The 21,249-nt window shown below is 44.7% G+C and overlaps 1 protein-coding gene across 1 annotated transcript in view; it reads left to right on the forward strand.

Moving 5' to 3' along the window:
- twsg1a (twisted gastrulation BMP signaling modulator 1a) overlaps positions 1-20,149 on the forward strand; it is a 45,278-nt gene extending 25,129 nt beyond the window's left edge. Inside the window, exons 3-4 of the mRNA XM_080194657.1 lie at positions 14,169-14,435; positions 19,618-20,149. Of these exons, the coding sequence (XP_080050783.1) occupies positions 14,169-14,435; positions 19,618-19,799 (449 nt within the window). The 3' untranslated portion in view covers positions 19,800-20,149. The remainder of the gene's footprint in view (positions 1-14,168; positions 14,436-19,617) is intronic.
- Positions 20,150-21,249: the final 1,100 nt, after the last annotated feature.

Genomic DNA, 21,249 nt, shown 5'->3' on the forward strand with positions numbered 1-21,249 from the left:
CTGATATTTCAGTTAAGAGCAGAATGTCCTGGCCCTTCCCAATCGTGGAATCATCTGTGAATTACTACTCTTCTCCTCTTCCCCCCTCCCCCCCCCCCGGTTATATTACTGTTTTGGAGATAATCAGCCAAACTATTTGTGTTATTTATGTTCTGTGAAGCCACAGTTCACTCAACATTTCCTGTTGGCGTTGACATTTTAACAAAAAAATGTATTCCATTCTTAAAGTTACCAAGCCAATGCGCAGAGTGGACAAGAAAAGCCTTTAATCCATCTCCTTGCTCACTCCAAAAAAACAATTCAAATTGAATCCAATTCAAGGCATCCACAAGCGAGACATCATACATCCCAGCTGTCAAAAACAGGCATTGCACCTGACCTTGGGGCTTGATCTGATGCTTGATCTTAGCCAAAGTTCAATAAGTCTGTTTTTGTCTTAACTTGCACTTATTCCAGGCACCAGTTGATTAGTTAATCCCTTGTTTGCCTTGCTTTCTGTAAGTTCCGTTGGAACCTTTTCATGAGTAGCTGCTTCTGCTAATGGACCTGCATCATCATGGAAAGAATCTTAAATATTAACCTCATTCTAAAATTAGGCCAGTGAAAGATTTACAAAGCAGCATGAGTGTAACCATGTCTGGTCTTACTGACTAGTTTTTAAAACTCCCCCCATTTCTCTTGAAAACAGTGAGTGGCCTCTCCTCCAGAACCAATGGTTTATATAATCATTTTTCATGTGTTGATCTTAACTATTTAATCATGGTGTGCGATGGCGAATGGAATTTAATGTTGGCAAGTGTGAGGTGGTCCACTTTGGTAGGAAGAATGGTAGGAAGGACTATTACTTACGTGGTGAAAAACTGCAGCAGGCGACAGTGCAGAGGGACCTCGGGGTCCTTGTGCATGAGTTGCAAAAACCCAGCTTGCAGGTGCAGCAGGTGGTCAGGAAGGCGAATGGGATGCTGGCCTTCATAGCGAGGGGGATTGAATATAAAAGTAGGGAGGTCTTGCTGCAGCTGTATAGGGCATTGGTGAGGCCGCAGCTAGAGTACTGTGTGCAGTTTTGGGCGCCGCACCTGCGCAAGGATATTTTGGCCCTGGAGGGAGTGCAGAGGAGGTTTACTAGGCTGATACCGGAGTTGAGGGGATTGAGCTATGAGGAGAGGCTGAATAAACTAGGCTTGTACTCGTTAGAGTTTAGAAGAATGAGGGGAGATCTCATTGAGACGTATAAGATGATGAATGGGATGGATAGGATAGAGGTGGAGAGACTCTTCCCGCTCAAAAAAGACAGTAGGACTAGGGGGCACAGCCTCAAGATAAAGGGGAGGCGGTTTAGAACGGAGTTGAGGAGGAACTTCTTCACTCAAAGGGTGGTGAATCTCTGGAATTCTCTGCCCGTTGAAGTGGTGGAGGCTGCCTCGCTAAATATTTTTAAGAAGCGGGTTGATGGGTTCTTGATAAGAGAGGGGATTAAGGGTTATGGGGAGAGGGCGGGAAAGTGGAACTGAGCCACAACAGATCAGCCATGATCTTATTGAATGGCGGGGCAGGCTCGAAGGGCTAGATGGCCTACTCCTGCTCCTATTTCTTATGTTCTTATACTTCTGCCTAACTTCCATGCTTATGTTTTCCAGCAGATGTCACCACCTAATACTCATCCAGTGCTCCCTCCTCCTTCCTATCCCAGCAATCTCAGGTCAATTTTTAACAATTAGTTCTTAGAACGCAGGCATCACATTGCGAGGTACCCATCCTTAGTTGCCCTTGAAGATGGCAGTAAAACATTGCCTTGAATTGCAGCAGTCTATGCAATAAAGACACTCCCACAATGTTGTGTAGGAAGCCCAGTGGCAATGAAAGAACTATGATATATTCATTAACTCCATCTACACTTCCCGCTACCTCGGAAAAGCAGTCAGCATAATCAAGGACCCCACGCACCCCAGACATTCTCCCTCCCTCCTCCTCCTATCGAGAAAAAGATACAAAAGTCTGAGGTCACGTACCAACTGACTCAAGAACAACTTTCCTGTTGCCATCAGACTTTTGAATGGACCTACCTTGCATTAAGTTGATCTTTCCCTAGCTATGACTGTAACATTATAATCTGCACCTCTCCCTTCCTCCTCCCCTATGTACTCATTTACGAATGGTATGCGTTGTCTGTATTGTGGCAAGGCACAACTGCATACTACTAATACATGTATGTGGTTACCCAGACTTGGCAATAGGGATTGCTCTATATAAACCACACTGGGAGGTAGAGACAGAGCTGAAACACTCTGTGATTAGCCTTATGAACTCCCTTGTTAGATAGATTAAGGGTTCCGGGCACAGGCAGGAAGATGGAGTTACGATCACAATCGGATAAGTCATGATGATATAGAACGGCCAAGCAGACTCATGGGGCTGAATGGCCTCCTCCTGCTCCTTTATTATGATCATTACAGCGAGATAATGTGCAGCTGTACACCCAGATAGAGATTAAGTCTCAGCACACAGACTCTGCCTGCATAGGTTTCCTCCGGGTGCTCCGGTTTCCTCCCACAGTCTGAAGATGTGCAGCATATTAGGTGGATTGGCCATGATAAATTGCCCCTTAGTGTCAGGGGGGCTAGCTAGGGTAAATGCATGGGGTTATGGGGATAGGGCCTGGGTGGGATTGTGGTCGGTGCAGACTCAATGGAAGAATGGCCTCCTGCACTGTAGGATTCTATGATTCTACATGCAACAATAAATCAAATCAGATATATCTGCTTATATCTATATGTGCTTTATAACTTGAAGGGAAATTAGGGTGGTGTCCCCATGCATCTGTCGCTCTTATCAAGAACAAGAGAACAAGAAAAAAAACAGCCCGGGAAACAGGCCTTTCGGCCTAACGAGCCCGCGCCGCCATTTTAATACTACCAGTCCCCCCCTCCACCCATGACCCTTATCTATTGTTTTTATGGCCATCCACATTGAGGGAAACTAATTTAGGGACAATTTATTACCTCCAGTCAGCTTAATAGCACATCTTTGGGGTGTGGGAGGAAACCGGAGCACCCGGAGAAAACCCACGCAAGCACGGGGAGAATGCGCAAACTCCCACAGACACCGGCCCAAATCCATGTGTCTGCACAGCAAACAGTGATAGTCACTGAGCTGTCGTGTTGCCCAGCATCTGGTCCAGTTTAAGCGTACACTAACGACATGAAGCACTAGGCCAATCTCGAACATTCAAGAGCAGCCCGAGTACAACCCATCGCGTGTATGCCCCTCGTTGGACAACGAGGCGGACCGACTTAAAACCTGTGAATTAAAAGAGAAAAAACATTATTATCATTACCATATCCTTTTACATTTCCAGGGACGTCCCAATGCTAATGAACCTTATTTAAAACAATCTCCTATATCCTCCCATCTCCAACCCACTCGTGCCTGTCTAAGTTACTCTTAAACAACTCAAACTTTAAGTTACTCTTAAACAACTTGTCCTTCTAGGTGGCGGAGGTTGTGGGCTTGGGAGATGCTGTCAGAGAACCTTGGTGAGTTACTGTGGTGTATCCCATCGATAGGACACACTGCAGACACAGTACACCAATGATGAAGGTAGTGGCTGGTTAAACATGTCAATGGGATGTTGGTCATGCTGTTGAACTGTTTCTTTGATCTTTGAGCTGCATCCATCCAGGTAAGTGCAGAGCATTCTATTACACTCTCTTAGCTTGTGCCTTTCAAGTGGCAGGCCGGCTTTGTGGAGTCAGGAAGTGAGTTATGCCTCACAGCGCCAGGGACTCGGGTTCGATTCCTGGCTTAGGTCACTGTCTGTGTGAAGTCTGCATGTTCTCCCTGTGTCTATGTGGGTTTCCGCTGGGTGCTCCGATTTCCTCCCACACTCCAAAGATGTACAGGTTAGTTGAATTGGCCATGCTCAATTCTCCCTCAGTGTACCTGAGCAGGTGGCGGAGTGTGGCGACTAGGGGATTTTCTCAATAACTTCACTGCAGTGTTAATGTAAGCTTACTTGTGACTAATAAATAAACTTTGTTTTAATCACAGGGGGGCCTGCTCTGACTTGATTTAGTCACCACAGCTTTTCTGTGGTTGATGATATTCATTTTCTGGTGAATGGTGATCCAAACGTGTTGACAGTATTACCTTTGAACGTCAGGATTTGGTAGTTAGGCTCTCTTGTTGGAGATGGCAATTGCCCAGCAAGTGTTGTTCGGCACTTATCAACCCAAGCCTGAATATTGCCCAGATCTTACTGCATTCGGATAGGACGTGCGTCGGTGCCTTGAGGAGTTGCAAATGATACTGCACATTGTGCAATCTCAGCAAACATCCCCACTTCTGACTTTACAATGGGGGAAGTCACTGATGAAGCAGCTGTGGATGGTCAGACATAGGACACTACCTCGAGGAACTCCTGTGCTGTCCTGAGGCGAAGACGAATGGTCTTCCACACTACAATCAGCTTAACTTTTGTATCAAAACTTTTGTGACCCCACTGGCTTATCCTATTTTACCACGCCTGTTTTCCCAGTCCTTTTCTTAAGACACCAACACTATGGCTTTGTATGTCCAACTTTATTACAATGAAAGTACCTAAGATTTCTTACCTCTGTTCCACCCTCATGCATTTCCTTTTTAACCTGAATTAAACTATCCTTGCAATCTCCAACAAGACCTACTTTACCTTGGCCACCTGCAGATTTCTCCTTTCCTCAATTTTTATTCCTCGCGGATTGAAATTGATGTCGAAAACCAAACCTTAGTTTATGAACCTATTCAAAATCATCTGCCATTTCAACTGCTAATCTTGCAGTTTTAAATCTTTGCTCTTCTGCCATTTTACGTTGAAGCTTTCTGTGCCGTTCTTGAAATTCAAATGCTCTCTCTTATTCCCTTGTCTCTCTCTCTCTCTTATTCCCTTATCTCTCTCTCTCTCTCTCTCTTATTCCCTTGTCTCTCTCTCTCTCTCTCTTCCCTTGTCTCTCTCTTTGTTTTTTCCAGTGCTGTTTTGTCTTTCCTTTTTCACTGCAGTTGCCTCTCTCTCATTTCTTTTGCTTCTCATTGCAACTCCAGTTGTTTCATTTATTTTTCCTATTCAAGCTGTTTCATTTGTAATTGAATTTTCGCCAATTCCAATTCAGGCTGTGTTTCTGGCCATTTTGAATGCTGAGCGATCGCTGAAATTATCCCGTTCTTTCCTCACCCTTTCAGGTAAAGTCAACTTCAGCTGGTTCACCAAATCCAGAAGGTTTGATTTAACCACCTTTTGTAAACCATTCCGAGTGACCTGTTCCACACCCAGGAAAACTTTAGCCACCAAGAAAGCCATTTTCACAGGGCACTTCCTATTTAAACTAACTGAAAACAACACTGGAAAGAATACCTCAAGATTCACTGTCTTTGCGTTCAATAATCCTAAACCAAACCAAGAATTATAGTTTGCCAATCAAGCGGGCTGCATTGTTCTGCATGGTATTGAGCTTCTTGAGTGTTGTCATCCAGGCAAGTGGGGAGTATTCCATTACAATCCTGACTAGTGCCTTGGAGATGTTGGACAGGCTCCGGAGAGTCAGGGGGTGAGTTATTTGCCTCAGAGTTCCCAGCCTCAGACCTGCTGTTGCAAGCCACAGTAGGTATGTGGCTAATGCAGTTCAGTTTCTGGTCAGTGGTATCCCCAGGATGTTTATGCCTCTTTAATCAGATGAAAAGCATAAAGTTTATTTTAGTGTCACGAGTAGGCTTACAGTAACACTGCTCTGAAGTTAGTGAAAATATCCTGGACGCCACACTCTGGCGCCCGTTTGGGTACACTGAGGGAGAATTTAGCATGGCCAATCCACCGAACCAGCACGTCTTTCAGACTGTGGGAGGAAATCAGAGCACCCGGAGGAAACCCGCTGACACAGGGAGAACGTGCAGACTCCACACAGACAGTGACCCAAGCTGAGAATCAAACTAGGGTCCTTGGCGCTGTGAGGCAGCAGTGCTAACCACTGTGCCACCACAACAAACAACAAGGACCCCTTGACTGGAAATCATTTTCCGCTCGCAAAAACATTGATCATTCCCCATTGTTTCCTGGCATTGTAGTGCAACGTTGCTAACCACTGTGCCACCATATGCAATAACGAGAGATTTAAATTGTTGCCTCCCCTGGATCAAAGGATCTGCACAGTAAGAAGTCTCACAACACCAGGTTAAAGTCCAACAGGTTTATTTGGTAGCCAAAACCAGTAGCTTTCAGAGCTCTACCCCTTCTTCAGGTCGATGGGAGTTCTGTTCACAAACACGGCATGTAAAGACACAAACTCGCATTCTGGCCATTATTTTGTAAACTGGGTTTGTGTCTTTATGTGCCCTGTTTGTGAACAGAACTCCCACTTACCCGACAAAGGAGCTTTTGCTACCAAATAAGCCTATTGGACCTTAACCTGGTGTTGTGAGCCTTCTTACTGTGTTTACCCCAGTCCAACGCCGACATCTCCACATCAGAAGATATGACCAGCTATTGCTCAGTAAAGATCAATTCTCGACCTTAGGGGAGATAGAAACTGTTTACAGGACCGACTGCTGATGCTGAGCTGAAATGTAGAATACGTGTAACTGAAATACCGAATGTAGACCCAAAATTTGCAACAGTGTGTAAGTGAAACTTCATTGCCCAAACGACTCAGTACCTATTCTTCTGTATGTTGCCGTGAATCCCTTTAGCGTTCCCTGCTGCACACAGTCCACTTGTGCTGTGATTTTGCAACAGTACATTTTAGAACAGTACATTTTACTCCTTCCTAATGTTCATACAAAAACAGCATTGTTTATGTAAAACAACAGATGTGAGGGAAGGAGCTGAAAGCTGCAATTTAAACTTTGGGTTCTGCTGACACTTGCAGTTTGATTTAAGCTTTCAGGATCATCAGGCCAGCCAGGATTCCATTCCAGTGGTATGATTAAGCAGAGTGTACAAAATCCAGCTCGATAGTGTTGTAAGGCTGCAGTCGCATTTCAAAACCAAGGTTAAAAGTGTTCATTTTTTTTTCAAGCCTCGTTGCAAATTTAAAAATGCTCTGATTGACTCAGCTTCAGTTTTTTTGTAGATATAGGGAAACATTCATTTTGAAAATTGTAGATCATCGCTCGCTGTGACGTCTGTAAATATCACAGAATCTTCACAGTGCAGAGGGAGAGGCCTTTCAGCCCATCAAGTCTGCACTGGTTCTCTGAAGGAACATTCTGCCTGGTCCCACACTCTCTGTAACCTTGCACGTTCTTTCTTTTCGGGTAGCAGTCCAACCCTCTTTCGAAAGCCTCGATCGAACCTACCTCTACCACCCCGTTGGGGAGTTCGTTCCAGACTCTAGCCATCCTGTGGGTGAAAAAATGTTTCCCCACGTCACTTTTCTCTTTTTGCCAATTATTTTGAATCTGGGTCCTCTAGAATTTGATTCTGTTTTGAGTGGGAGCAGTTTCTCACTACTTAACCTGCCCATACCCCTCAAGACCTTGAATACCTCTCTCAGCTGCCTTCTCTCCAAGCAAACCAGTTCTAACCTCTCCAATCTATTCTCCTGGCTCTCTATCCCTGGAATTATTCTTGTGAATCTACTCTTAACTCTTGTCAATACTCAAGTTTGGCACTCAGAATTGGATACAGCAACCAGATGAGGCCTAACTGGTGTCTTGTACAAGTTCAACGCGATATCCTTATTCTTGTGCTTAATTCTCCTGTTATCATAGAATCTACAGTACAAGAAGGAGGCCATTTGGCCCATTGAGTCTGCACCAACAACAATCCCACCCAGGTCCTATCCCTGTCTTTATCCTCCTAATCCCCTTGACACTAAGGGGCAATTTAGCATGGCCAGTCCACCTAACCTGCATATCTTTGGATTGTGGGAAGAAACCGGAGCACCCAGAGGAAACCCAAGCAGACACAGGGAGAATGTGCAGACTCCACACAGACAGTGACCCGAGGCCGGTCCCTGGTGCTGTGAGACAGCAGTGCTAACCACCATGCCACCCCACCATTAATATATCTAAGATACTGTATGCTTTATTAAGTGTCCAGTAGGCAAAATGGTGAGTCCATGCCTTGCAGGTATCTTTATTCTCTTTCGGAACTGATTCCATCTGTCGCTGGTGACTTATTTGGAGCTTTTTTAATTTCTGCTATTTTACTGTTTTTGGGTTTTCTGTGCCCCGCTGATCATTTTTATGTATTTTTGAATTCCTTAATATTTATCCTAGTCCTTTTCATCCCACGCTATTCATTGAGGTCATTTTTCCTCCTTGCGTTGGTTTTATTTTGTTAATCGTTGAGTCACATTTGTTAGTCTTGAGTTGATTGATTCTCTGTCTGTTTTTGCCCTGTGTGCAGGTTACAGTAGCTGAGCTGATTCTTCCAATTTGTTTACTCTTGTTGTTCATTGAATCTTAAATTATTGTTTGCTGTATTCCCCCATGGGTATGATGGCTTCCATTTCCTTTGCTTTGTCTAGTCATTGGGGAATATCCAGTGGAGCTGAGCACTGCCTTGTTGATGTACTGGCTCACAAAATATTTGTACCGTTCCATTTACCAGCCCTGATTGTAAAACAATTGGGAATTCCAAGTTTATATTGTTTGAATTTTCCCTTCAAATTAACTTTCTCGTTCTCTCACAAGATGTCCACTGAGACTTGTGAAGGAGAATAATATCTTTAGGATTAAGTTTAAGTTTATTTATTAGTGTCACAAGTAGGCTTGCATTAACACTGCGATGAAGTTACTGTAAGAATCCCTGGTCGCCACACTCTGGCGTTTGTTCGAATACACTGAAGGAGAACTCAGCATAGCCAATGCACCTAACCAGCACGTCTTTCAGACTGTGGGAGGAAACCAGAGCATCTGGAGGAAACCCACGCAGACACGGGGAGAACGTGCAGACTCAAGTCAGGAATCGAACCTGAGTCCCCCTCGCTCTGAGGCAGCGGTGCTAACCACAGTGCGGCCCAGAACGCAGATAGAAGTCAGTGTGGATCACCTCGGGTGATGGGATGTTTGTGCAGGGAAAGTACACAATGGAATCGTTCTGTCTAATTGATTTAAAAATGTCCATATGAAGCTGATTGGCTGACCAGATTTTAACCTTGTCTTCCAGCATTTTCTGTATTTGTGGTCCTGATTCAAATCCAGCCAGACCACAGATTGTCTAGGGGGAGGTGGACCTGGATGAGTGTGGAGATGGCTTGGGGGTGGGCTGAGAGGTGTGGGCTTGGCCATCACAGAGAGAATGTTCTGCCTCCTTTGAAATCTATTACAGCAGGAGGAATGGGATTGGGGAATCATTTTGTTCTCTATATCTTCTCATGGGATGTTAGCATTGCTAGAAAGGCCTACATCTGTTAGCTCTTCCATGCCCTTAAACTAGTCAGTTCACAGTCAGTTCATCCACATTGCTGTGGGTCTGAAGTTGTGTATAGGCCATTATCAGGTCAGGACAGCAGATTTCGTTCCCTAAAGGACATTAGTGAACCAGATGGCTTTACAACAATTCATGGTCGCCATTACTGAGATATTCCAGATTTATTAATTGAATTTAAATCCCACCAGCTGCCATGTGACACTCTGGCGTGAACATATCCACGAAAGAGAGGCAGGCAGCTGGGTCCAATGGCCCCCGTTAAAGGGCCACTACCTTTATCTGTCACTGGCACCAGAACACAGTCCTGCTCTTACAGCCTGCCGTCAGGCATACTGATTTTCATTTGCTTTGATTTATTATTGTCACATGTATTAGCATACAGTGAAAAGTATTGTTTCCTGTGCGCTATGCAGAGAATGCATACCATTCATAGAGAAGAAAATGAGAGCGTGCAGAATGTAGTGTTACAGTCATAGTTAGGATGTGGAGAAAGATCAACTTAATGCAAGGTAGGTCCATTTGAAAGTCTGTTTGATGGCAGTAGGGGAGAAGCTGTTCTTGAGGCAGTTGGTACATGACCTCAGACTTTTGTATTTTCTTCCCGACAGAAGAAGGTGGAAGTGAGTATGCCCAGGATGCGTGGGGAAGGATTTACAGGTTAATAATGAACCTGTTTGGCCACATTATAAAACCACCTTCTGTGACCATCCAGTCCCGGACTGGGACTCAAACCTGCAGCTTCCAGTTCAGAGGCAGCAATGCTGTCCACAGCATCACGAGAACTCACTCTCTATACTCTTCTGAGCAAAGAATAAATTAACAAATTAATGAGTTGACAGCCTATTAAATGGGCAGTGTAACAAACATCAAAAGCAAAGAAATTCATAAAATTAGATTGAAAAATAATCTCCGGGGCTGATGATGTATTCCAGCCCCTGCAAAACACAAATACCACTGGAACACAGTCATCAGTGCATAATCGTAAATACTCAATCACTGTACAATGTATTACAGTTCACGCGGGAAGGCCAAGTTGCCGTGGCAACAAGCACTTGTGCGTTATGTTATAGTCAGGAGTTATGGATAGCGATGGAAGGTGTTCCAACGTTCTTTTTATCTCACAGTTGACCAAGAAATTTCTGCCACTCTTACCACCTGTCCTTGGGGTGTATACTGGACGGATTTGCAGGTTGATACCCAACCTCTCCGGTCATGTTATAGTCACACATTCCTTGGTCATTAAGTCCTGGAGTGGGACTTGAAATAGGGCTTCTGGCTGAGAGACACTGCTCCACTGAACCTTTGATAAGTCTCTCTCATGGAGTCATACAGCGCAGAAAACAGCCTTCGCCCCATCAAGTCTATATGCTCTTTTTGAGAACAACTAAAATAAGCAAATTAATAAATTGATAAAATTAATTGAAAGTCCCCTGTAACAAAAAGAAAACTTATCTAATTAGATTAAAATAATGTTCCCTTTGTTGAATACGCATTCCAGCCCCCAACATTCACAGAGACCTCATGCTTACATACAGAAACCGCTCCCTCCCCAGGAACACTTGCAGGATCGGGGCAGATAGTTGGGCCTAGTAATTTCTGTCCACGGCCTGCTGCCTAGACTTATTAATGGCCACTTGGGCTAGGCCCGCGAGCAGGCCCATGAGTAGATCCTCTGATCTGCCCGCTCCTCACCTGATAAAAGCTTGGGGGGGAGGGGTGCAAATTGCAACCAAATTGTGAGGAGCAGCCCCTTCAAATAATCAGAATGGGGGCTGAAACTCGCACAGGAAATTTTCAAGGTAGCGGAAGCTGCAGGCAACCTGGGAGTCCGTGAGCCATCTTAACTATGTGCAGCACCCTCCGTACCAAATCCCTGACGATAAGGAGGAGGACTCCCACATAGTGAGCTCTCCAGTGGAGGCCCCCACCACCTCTGGGTGACAGCACTATCCATTTATCCATGTATATTCTGCCTGAAGATATTCCATCAATCCAATCTCTGTTGAGTCTTCACCCTGAGCAGTTTCTTTGGCAGTTTAATGATTTGAATAATTTGTTTATTAGTGTCGCAAGTAGACTTACATTAACTGCAATGAAGTTACTGTGAAAATCCCCGAGTCGCCACACTCCGGCACCTGTTGGGATACACTGAGGGAGAATTTAGCATGGCCGGTGCACTATTCCCCAGTGGTAATTTGCCATTGCCTTCCAGTCTCGAGGGTGGCATGGTGGCACAGTGGTTAGCAATGCTGCCTCACAGCGCCAGGAACCCAGGTTCAATTCCAGCACTGGGTGACTGTCTCTGTATTTTCCTCCCCCACTTAAACCATATATATATATATTTGCTGATGACACGAAGATGAGTGGAAAAGCAAATTGTGCGGAGGATGTGGAAAGTCTGCAGAGGAATCTGGATAGGCTGAGCGATTGGCGAGGACCTGGCAGATGGAGTACAATGTTAGCAAGTGTGAGGTTATCCACTTTGGCAGGAATAATAGTAGGAGGGACTACTATTTAAAGGGCGAAAAGCTGCAGCATGCTACAGTGCAGAGGGACCTGTGCATGAGTTGCAAAAACCCAGTCTGCAGATGCAGCAGGTGATCAAGAAGGCGAATGGGATGCTGGCCTTCGTAGCGAGGGGGATAGAATATAAAAGCAGGGAGGTCTTGCTGCAACTGTACAGGGCACTGGTGAGGCCGCAGCTGGAGAACTGTGTGCAGTTTTGGTTGCCACACTTGCGTGAGGATATTTTGGTCTTGGAGGGAGTGCAGAGGAGGTTCACTGGGCTGATACCAGAGATGAGGGGGTTGGACTATGAAGAGAGACTAAATAGACTGGGTCTGTACTCGTTGGAGTTTAGAAGGATGAGGGGGGATATTATAGAGACGTATAAGATAATGAAGGGGATGGATAGGGTAGAGGTAGAGAGATTCTTCCCGCTCAGAAAGGACAACAGGACTAGAGGGCACAGCCTCAAGATAAGGGGCGGTGCAGTTTAGAACATTGAGGAGGAACTTCTTCACTCAAAGGGTGGTGAATCTCTGGAATTCTCTGCCCGTTGAAGTGGTGGAGGCTACCTCGCTAAATATATTTAAGACACATGTAGATAGGTTTTTGACAGACTAGGGAATTAAGGGTTATGGGGAAAAAGCGGGAAAGTGGAACTGAGCCACTTCAGATCAGCCATGATCTTGGCGAATGGCGGGGCAGGCTCGAAGGGCTAGATGGCCTACTCCTGCTCCTATTTCTTATGTTCTTATATGTACTCAAGGTACCTAATCAATCAGTGCCCTCCACCTGTATAATCTTAACTGTAATGATATTGCAGGTTAGGTCAATTGGCCATGCTAAATTATCGCTTAGTGCCAGGGGGATTAGCAGGGTAAATACATGGGGTTGTGGGATTAGGGCCTAATTGGGATTGTTGTTGGTGCAGACTCGATGGGCTTCTTTCTGCACTGTAGGGTTTCTATGATTCTATGAAATGAATTCCTCCTTTAAAGTAAAGTTTATTAATCACAAGTAAGGCTTACATTAACACTGCAGTGAAGGTACTGTGAAATTCCCTTAGCCGCCACACTCCGGTGCCTGTTCGAGTCAGTGCACCTAACCAGCATGTCTTTCAGACCTTGGGAGGAAATTGGAGCACCCAGAGGAAACCCACGCAGACACAGGGAGAACTTGCAAACTCCACACAGACAGCGACTCAAGCCAAGAATCGAACCCAGGTCCCTAGCGCTGTGACGTAGCAATGCTAACCATTGTGCCACTGCACCACCCCAGAATTCTCTCTTTATATGTGCTCGAGGTACCTAATCAATCAATGCCCTCCACCTGTGTAACCTTAACTTTAATGATGTTGCAGGTTAGGTTTAATAGCGATGGTGTGCAAAGGGCAATAGGTAGTTATATTGCCTAATGAGACACCATCCAGCGTCAAGTATGGCTGAGTAGGAATTTCTCTTCCTCATTCTGCCTGCAGTGGGCCCATTGGAAAGATCCAATGTAAGTCAATCTTGAATGTGAGAACCAAACCTGCACAAAGTATTCCAGATGCGGCCTCACCAAAACCCTGTACAATTGTAGCAAGACTTCTTTGTAGAATTTTATTGCTAAACCTCATTCTGAAAAGACATTGTTGTGAGACTTACTGCATAGGCCCACAAATGAGAATGGTTACCTTGCTGATAAATGCTGTTACCAGGGAAACTACCCAACGTCATGAGTTAGTATGTTCAGGACAAGTGAAATCTGATTCGTGGGATAGTGGAATTGAGGTTACAGTCTGATCAGCCATGATCTTATTGAATGGGGGAGCAGGCTTGAGGGGCTGAGTGGCCTACTCCTCCCAATTTGTATGATAATAAGAACATAAGAACATAAGAAATAGGAGCAGGAGTAGGCCAACTAGCCCTTCGAGCCTGCCCCGCCATTCAATAAGATCATGGCTGATCTGTCGTGGCTCAGTTCCACATTCCCGCCCTCTCCTCATAACCCTTAATCCCCTTGCCTATCAAAAACCCAGCCTCAAGATAAAGGGGGGGGCGGCCCAGAACGGAGTTGAGGAGGAACCCCCCCACCCAAAGGGCGGCGAACCTCCGGAACTCTCCGCCCGCCGAAGTGGCGGAGGCCGCCTCGCCAAACATTTCCAAGACGCAAAAGTATAATCGGAGTACAGCAGTTTATTATAGTTTCTCTTTCCCCGTTTAATAAACATTTTATTAACTTGTAGCATTGTGATATTAATGCCCTTTTCTAATCCTAGGAATGTGTAATCCCAGGAACTACAGCGATACGCCGCCAACGTCTAAGAGTACAGTAGAAGAACTTCATGAACCCATCCCATCGCTGTTCCGTGCTCTAACAGAAGGTGAATCTCACCTGCACTGGAACATTGTCTCGTTCCCTGTCTCTGAAGAACTCACCTATCATGAAAACCTTGTTTCATTTTTGGAAAGCTTTGACATGTCTCCACTCCAAAATGTGTCACTGCCTGAAGACAGTCCGCATGTGCAACTCGAGAGTGAGAAGGGTAAGCGTTACTTTATGTGGAGCTAAATTTCAAAATTATAAATTTTATGAGCTAAGCAGATTAATTGCTCTAGAATTTCAGAAATGCATCAAGGCAGATAAAGTTTTCTCTCTGGTATACTTGAGTTTTGATACAGATTTTGTCGTTCCAAGTTACATCTGAAGGAGCTTTATTGTCAAACTTGGTTACAAGTCTGCCTTCAGTGGGAGAACCATGAGATGCTGAGCATTTCATAGGCGTACAGGCAGATTTTATTCGTTTTCTGGTGCAGATTTCAGTCTCGTCATTAACCTGGAGTGTTTAAATGTATATATATTTGTGACAGCTCAATGATGTGTGTCTCTGTAGCAGGTGGATAGCCTGTTCTGTTCTACAATTGTACAGGGTTTTGGTGAGGTCTCATCTGGAGTACTTTGTGCAGTTTTGGTTCCCACATTTAAGATAGACTTGCACTGGATTCTTCCAGTAGAATTCTTCTCAAAAATACCAGGTATGAATTTCAAAATGATTCAAGACAATATCTGTACAATTTCCTGATTTAGGTCATTATTCCTAAACAACCAGCTTTAGTCCAGTTTTTTTATATATGGAGGGAAGACTTCAGTGACTCAGTGGACAGTGTGATTTTTTTTAAAAAAAATTTGACCTTCATAGAATTCCTGCAGTGCAAAAGGAGGCCATTTGGCCCATTGAGTCTGCACCGACAACAATCCCACCCAGGCCGTATCCCTGTAACCCCACATATCTACCCTCCTAACTTCCCTGACACTAAGGGGCAATTTAGCATGGCCAATCGGCCTATCCCGCACATCTTTGGAGTGTGGGGAGGAAACCCACACAGACTCAGGGAGAATGTGCAAACTCCACACAGGCAGTGACCTGAGTCTGGAATTGAACCCGGGTCCCTGGCGTTGCGAGGCAGCAGTGCTAACCACTGTGCTACCGTGCCCCACCAGAGATGTGTGCGTCACTGGCAAAGCTGGCATTTGTTGCCCATCTCTATTTGCCCTTGGAAAGGTGGGGGTGAGCCACCTTTCTGAGCTCCTGCAGCCTGCCTGGTGTAGGTACACCCACAGTGCTGTTAAGGGAGGATTTGGCATTTGGAAGCTGGCATTTGTTGCCCCCAAGTCACAACACAGTGTGATGTGCCTACATTTCAACCAATGGATAACTCCTTAGGAGACAAATTACCTTCTGAAGAAGAGGAAAAGAGGAACATTCTCGCACCACACTTCTCTTTAATACCTACCTCTCTGACTGAGTGTCACTTTCTTTTTGGATTACTGGCAATTTTCAGCTGATTATTGTCTTATCAAGCTCCCTATTTTGTTCATTCGTGGAACATGGCAGTTGCTGGCTGGCCAACATTTATTGCCCATCGCTAGTTGCCCGAGGGCAGCTGAGATAGAGAATCTGGTGAACTGGTGTGGCAACAATAACCTCTCCCTCAGTGTTAACAAAAGGGAGATTGTTGTCAACTTCAGGAAGCGTAAAGGAGAACACGTTCCTGTCTACATCAACGGGGACAAAGTAGAATGGACCGAGAGCTTCAAGTTTTTAGATGTCCAGGTCAGCAACAACCTGTTCTCATCCCTCCATGCCGACATTATAGTTAAGAAAGCCCACCAACGCTTCTACTTTCTCAGAAGACTAAGGAAATTTGGCATGTCAGCTACGACTCTCACCAACTTTTACAGATGCACCATAGAAAGCCTTCTTTCTGGTTGTATCACAGCTTGGTATGACTCCTGCTCTGCTCAAGACTGCAAGGAGTTACAAAAGGTAGTTCCATCACTCATTCCAATCCATCACGCAAACTCGCCTCCTATCCATTGACTCTGTTTACCCCTCCTGCTGCCTCGGCAAAGCAGCCAGCATAATTAAGAACCCCACACACCCCAGACATTCTCTCTTCCACCTTCTTCCCTTGGGAAAAAGATATAAAAGTCCGAGGTCACGTACCAACCAACTCAAGAAAAGCTTCTTCCCTGCCGCCATCAGACTTTTGAATGGACCTACCTTTGCATTAAGTTGATCTTTCTCTACACCCTAGCTATGACTGTAACACTACATTCTGCACTCTCTTGTTTCCTTCTCTATGAATGGTACGTTTTGTTTGTATAACACGCAAGAAACAATACTTTTCACTGCATGTTAATACATGTGAAATAATAAATCAAATCAAATCAGTGATTATATAAAGGATCAGCACTAATTTCTGGCTGAGATACTCTGCTTCTACATAGAAAGCCCAAGGATTTCTTACTCTGCTGCTTTAGCAGTTTTATCAGTTTGTCTTACCACCTTCAGAAATTTATGTGTGTGAATCCCCAGGCCCTTCTGCCCTTTTATAATTGTACCATTTAATTTATATCACCCTCCTTCATAATATTTCCAAACATTTGAAACAATATCTCACAGATAGAAATTTCACCTGTGATTTTTTTATTCTTAGATATTTAAGGACTTGCTTTGAATATTCTTAAACCCTGGTGATGGCTTTGATTCTCTTCTGGGGAGAAAGCGGGAAAGTGGAACTGATCCACGACAGATCAGCCATGATCTTATTGAATGGCGGGGCAGGCTCGAGGGGCTTGATGGCCTACTCCTGCTCCTATTTCTTATGTTCTTATGTTCTGATACCCAGTTTGCTCGGGGAGTGGGGGCAGGTGGCACAGTGGTTAGCACTGCTGCCTTGCAGCTCCAGGGACCCCGGTTAAGTCCCTGGCTTGGGTCAATGTCTGTGTGGAGTCTGTACATTCTTCTCATGTTTGTGTGAATTTCCTCCCACAGTCCAAAAGATGAGCTGGTTAGGTGCATTGGCCGTGCTAAATTCCCCCTCAGTGTACCCGAACAGGCACCGGAATGCGGCAACTAGGGGATTTTCACAGTAACTTTATTGCAGTGTTAATGTAAGCCTACTTGTGACGCTAATAAATAAACTTTCATCTTGAATCCAGTTCTTTTCTATGATGTATTTGGTGGTGATTAGGAGCAAAAACACAGGCCTGATTTAAGGGCCTGTATTTTTATAAGAATGCCTTTTAATACTTGCATAAATAAATTGATTCCAGTAATAAACTTCTCATAGTAATTATTTATTTACACGTCTTTAAAACAAAATGCCCAGTTCTTCCTGACATTGACCTGGAGGGTGTTGGCTGCTAAGGACCCAGTTCTTGCTCGGGATTCAGGTTGAGCTTGTCGATAGTTCCCACTTGCCTGTTGCTGTGTGGATGTTGAGTCAGAATCGTAGATTCCAAGCTTCAGGACTACGTGCTGAGGTTCACCCCAAAGCTTGACACAGCCGCCACATGCACGCAAGAGGGGAAAGGCCACCGCCATCGTGCACTGAGGGATTGGTAACTTGGGGCTGCACACTTGACATTGAATGTATACAGTAAATATCTCGTAATTGCAATCATATTGAGGAACTTCAGAGTGCAACATGGTCAATGGGGAAAAAGTTGAATTTTATTGCACTTTCCATCATGTACAATTTGAAATGTTTTGGGGTGTCGTTTTACAGATTTTATCGATAAAGTATTTTTTTGGGGGGGAAAAAGCATGTTAGAATCGTATTGACTGGTTACAGCACAAAAGGAGGCTATTCAGCCCATTATGTCTGTCCTGGCCCTCAAAAGGAGCAATTCACCTTGTGCCACTGCCCAGTCTTTTCCCCATATCTCTGTGGTTATTAGAAGTATTTTCTTTATTTGCCAGTTAAAAGATAATTTTATCACCGAATCAACAAAAATAATTTGTTCTAATGCTTGCCAGTATGTCTTATTAGGCATTATGTTGTTTGCTCTGAAGTTCCTTAGAGCATCTCTTCTTGTCCCCTGTCTGTTTGTCATCTGGCTGCTGCATCTTGGTGACATGTTCCAAAACAAAGGAGGTTCCACATGTACTCGAGCCCCCAGCTTTACTCAGCAATGCCCCTCTCAGTCCTTCCTCTGCCTCTGGTTTGGCATGCTGCTATTCAACATCCAGTGTTGGGCAAACAAAAATTCCCCGCAATTAAATATTGGAAATATTGAGTTGAGGGGGTTGAGCTATGAGGAGAGGCTGAATAAACTAGGCTTGTACTGGTTAGAGTTTAGAAGAATGAGGGGAGATCTCATTGAGACGTATAAGATGATGAATGGGATGGATAGGATAGAGGTGGAGAGACTCTTCCTGCTCAGAAAGGACAGTAGGACTAGGGGGCACAGCCTCAAGATAAAGAGGGGGGCGGTTTAGAATGGAGTTGAGGAAGAACTTCTTCACTCAAAGGGTGGTGAATCTCTGGAATTCTCTGCCCGTTGAAGTGGTGGAGGCTGCCTCGCTAAATATTTTTAAGACGCGGGTTGATGGGTTTTTGATAAGCGAGGGGATTAAGGGTTATGGGGAGAGGGCGGGAATGTGGAACTGAGCCACGACAGATCAGCCATGATCTTATTGAATGGCGGGGCAGGCTCGAAGGGCTAGATGGCCTACTCCTGCTCCTATTTCTTATGTTCTTAAATACCAAAGCCAAAATACCAACAGCAAAGGATACCTTTGATATCTGCCACAATCTCTGATTCCCTAGCAGCTGATGTTATGTTTTTCTTGACATCTGCCTGAGGCTGAAGGAGGCTGTTCACAGCCTTGGTGTTGTATGTGACCCTTGCTTTAACTCCTCGGCTGCTGAAACCCCAATCAATATTAATACTCAATTCGACTATACAACTCTCCTGTCCCGATTCACACCTTGCACTCTCTTCTGTGTGAGCTTATCCAAAACACTGGCGCTCATAATTCTAAGTTGCAATATGCCTCCTTTACCCATCACCCCTGTGCTCATTGATGGACATTGGTTCCCAGTAGGCACCAGCATAGTTTTAAAATCCCCCAACCCCCCCCCATGGCCTTTGCCTGCCATCTCTGTAAGTGCTGGAAAATCTCTGCTCTCTTCCAAGTCTAGCATCTTTTGCAAGGCCTGTAGAAATCCCTTTCTAAAAGTCTCCTTTAAGACATTCCTTAAAAAACCACCTGTTTGACCAAGTTCTTGGCCGTGGCCCTATTACCTAACTTGTGTGGTTTGGTGTCAAAACTTGTGTTTAACAAGGAGCCTCGGGATGCTTTTGCTGCATTAAAGGTGTTATGTAAGTTGATGATGAGTTGGAAGATATTTTTAAGATTTTCCTTTAAATTACAGAGCCTCAGTGCACAGTGGTCTACTTTGATGACTGCATGTCTATCCATCAGTGTAAGAACTCGTGCGAGTCTATGGGCGCTTCGAAATACCGATGGTTTCACAACGCCTGCTGTGAGTGTATAGGGCCGGACTGTATCGATTATGGCAACAAGGTGGTCAAATGCATGAACTGCACCTTTTGAAGGCAAGAACCCGAAAGATGTGAAGACAGTATGTATCACCCTTAGAGCTAAAGATGGTCACCTTCCTGTTAAGCGAGGTTTTATTTTGTTTTGCAGTTTTTATTGTTAAATCCCTCTGCACTTCATGCTTAAGAATGTAGACATAACTTGGGTGTTTGGTCATGGAATTTAAAAGGTGTAATTTACTGCTGATGTTTTGTAATTTAAACATTGTACTGACATATGTAGATATTCAGAATAAGCCAGTTGCAGCTTTCCTGCCTTTCATTTGATGTATTGTTCATTATACATTATGCCTGCCATACAAACAAGTGGTGTGAATAAACTGATCTCCTCCTGTTGTGACTGGGTTTTTGTAGCAGGTGGTGCTCTTTGTCCATCCGTTGAATTTTGATGCACAGCAGCTTTGATGGTGCTTATTTTTAAAACTTCCTGGTTAATTTTTAACTCCAAACCTGGGTAACAGGATGATTGAGTGGAAACATTTTTATGCAAAGTTACCCAAACCAACAGGATACAGTCACTGGTTTATATTTGTCCCTCAGGTTTGCTTCACAGAATCCCTACAGTGCAGAAAAAGGCCAGTCAGCCCAATGAGCCTGCACCGATCCCAATCCCAGCCAGACTCTAACCCCATGCATTTACCCTAGCTAGTCCCCCTGACACTAAGGGGCAATTTAGCATAGCCCATCAACCCGATAAAGGCATGCTCAGAACATGAGAGAGGCATTTATCTTCTCGAGCCTGCCTGAAATGTAATTGCATAATGGCTCTAATATAATTTATTTGGATATATATCTTTATAATAATTGTTCCATTTGCAGGCTCAGGGTTGAGAGGCTGACCATTTGGGACTGAGGTGAGGAGCAGTTTCTTCACTGGAAGAGTTGTGAAGTTTTGAAACACCCTGCCCCATAGGGTCATGGATGCTCCATTGTTCAATGTTGGGGCAGACAGACTGTTGGTCTCTCAGGAAATCTAGGCAAGCGTAGACGGAGGAAGCTGGAAAAGCTCAGCAGGTCTGCCAGCGTCTATCTGTGGTTAGTGCTGCTGCCCCACAGCGCCAGGGACCCGGGTTCAATTCCGGCCTCAGGTCATTGTCTATGTGGATTTTGCACGTACTTCCCATGTCTGCATGGGTTTCCTCCAGGTGCTCCGGTTTCCTCCCACAACCCAAAAATGTGCGGGTTAGGTTGATTGGCTGTATAAGTTACTCCTCATTGTCAGGGGGACTAGCTAGGGTGAATGGGTGGTGTTATGTGAATAGGACCTGGGTGGGACTGTTGTCGGCACAGGTTCTATGGGCCGAGTGGCCTCCTTCTGCACTGTAGATTCTATAAAGAACCACTTCAGGAATACAGAAAGTAAAATTCTATAAAGAAAGTTGTCGACCCTTCGTCTGAACCGAGAGGAGGAATGTCAACGTAAAAGAACCTGCAACAAAAAGGAA

The sequence above is a fragment of the Carcharhinus amblyrhynchos genome, chromosome 8 (assembly GCF_965287045.1).
Source record: "Carcharhinus amblyrhynchos chromosome 8, sCarAmb.v2.hapA, whole genome shotgun sequence".
Lineage (NCBI taxonomy): Eukaryota > Metazoa > Chordata > Chondrichthyes > Carcharhiniformes > Carcharhinidae > Carcharhinus > Carcharhinus amblyrhynchos.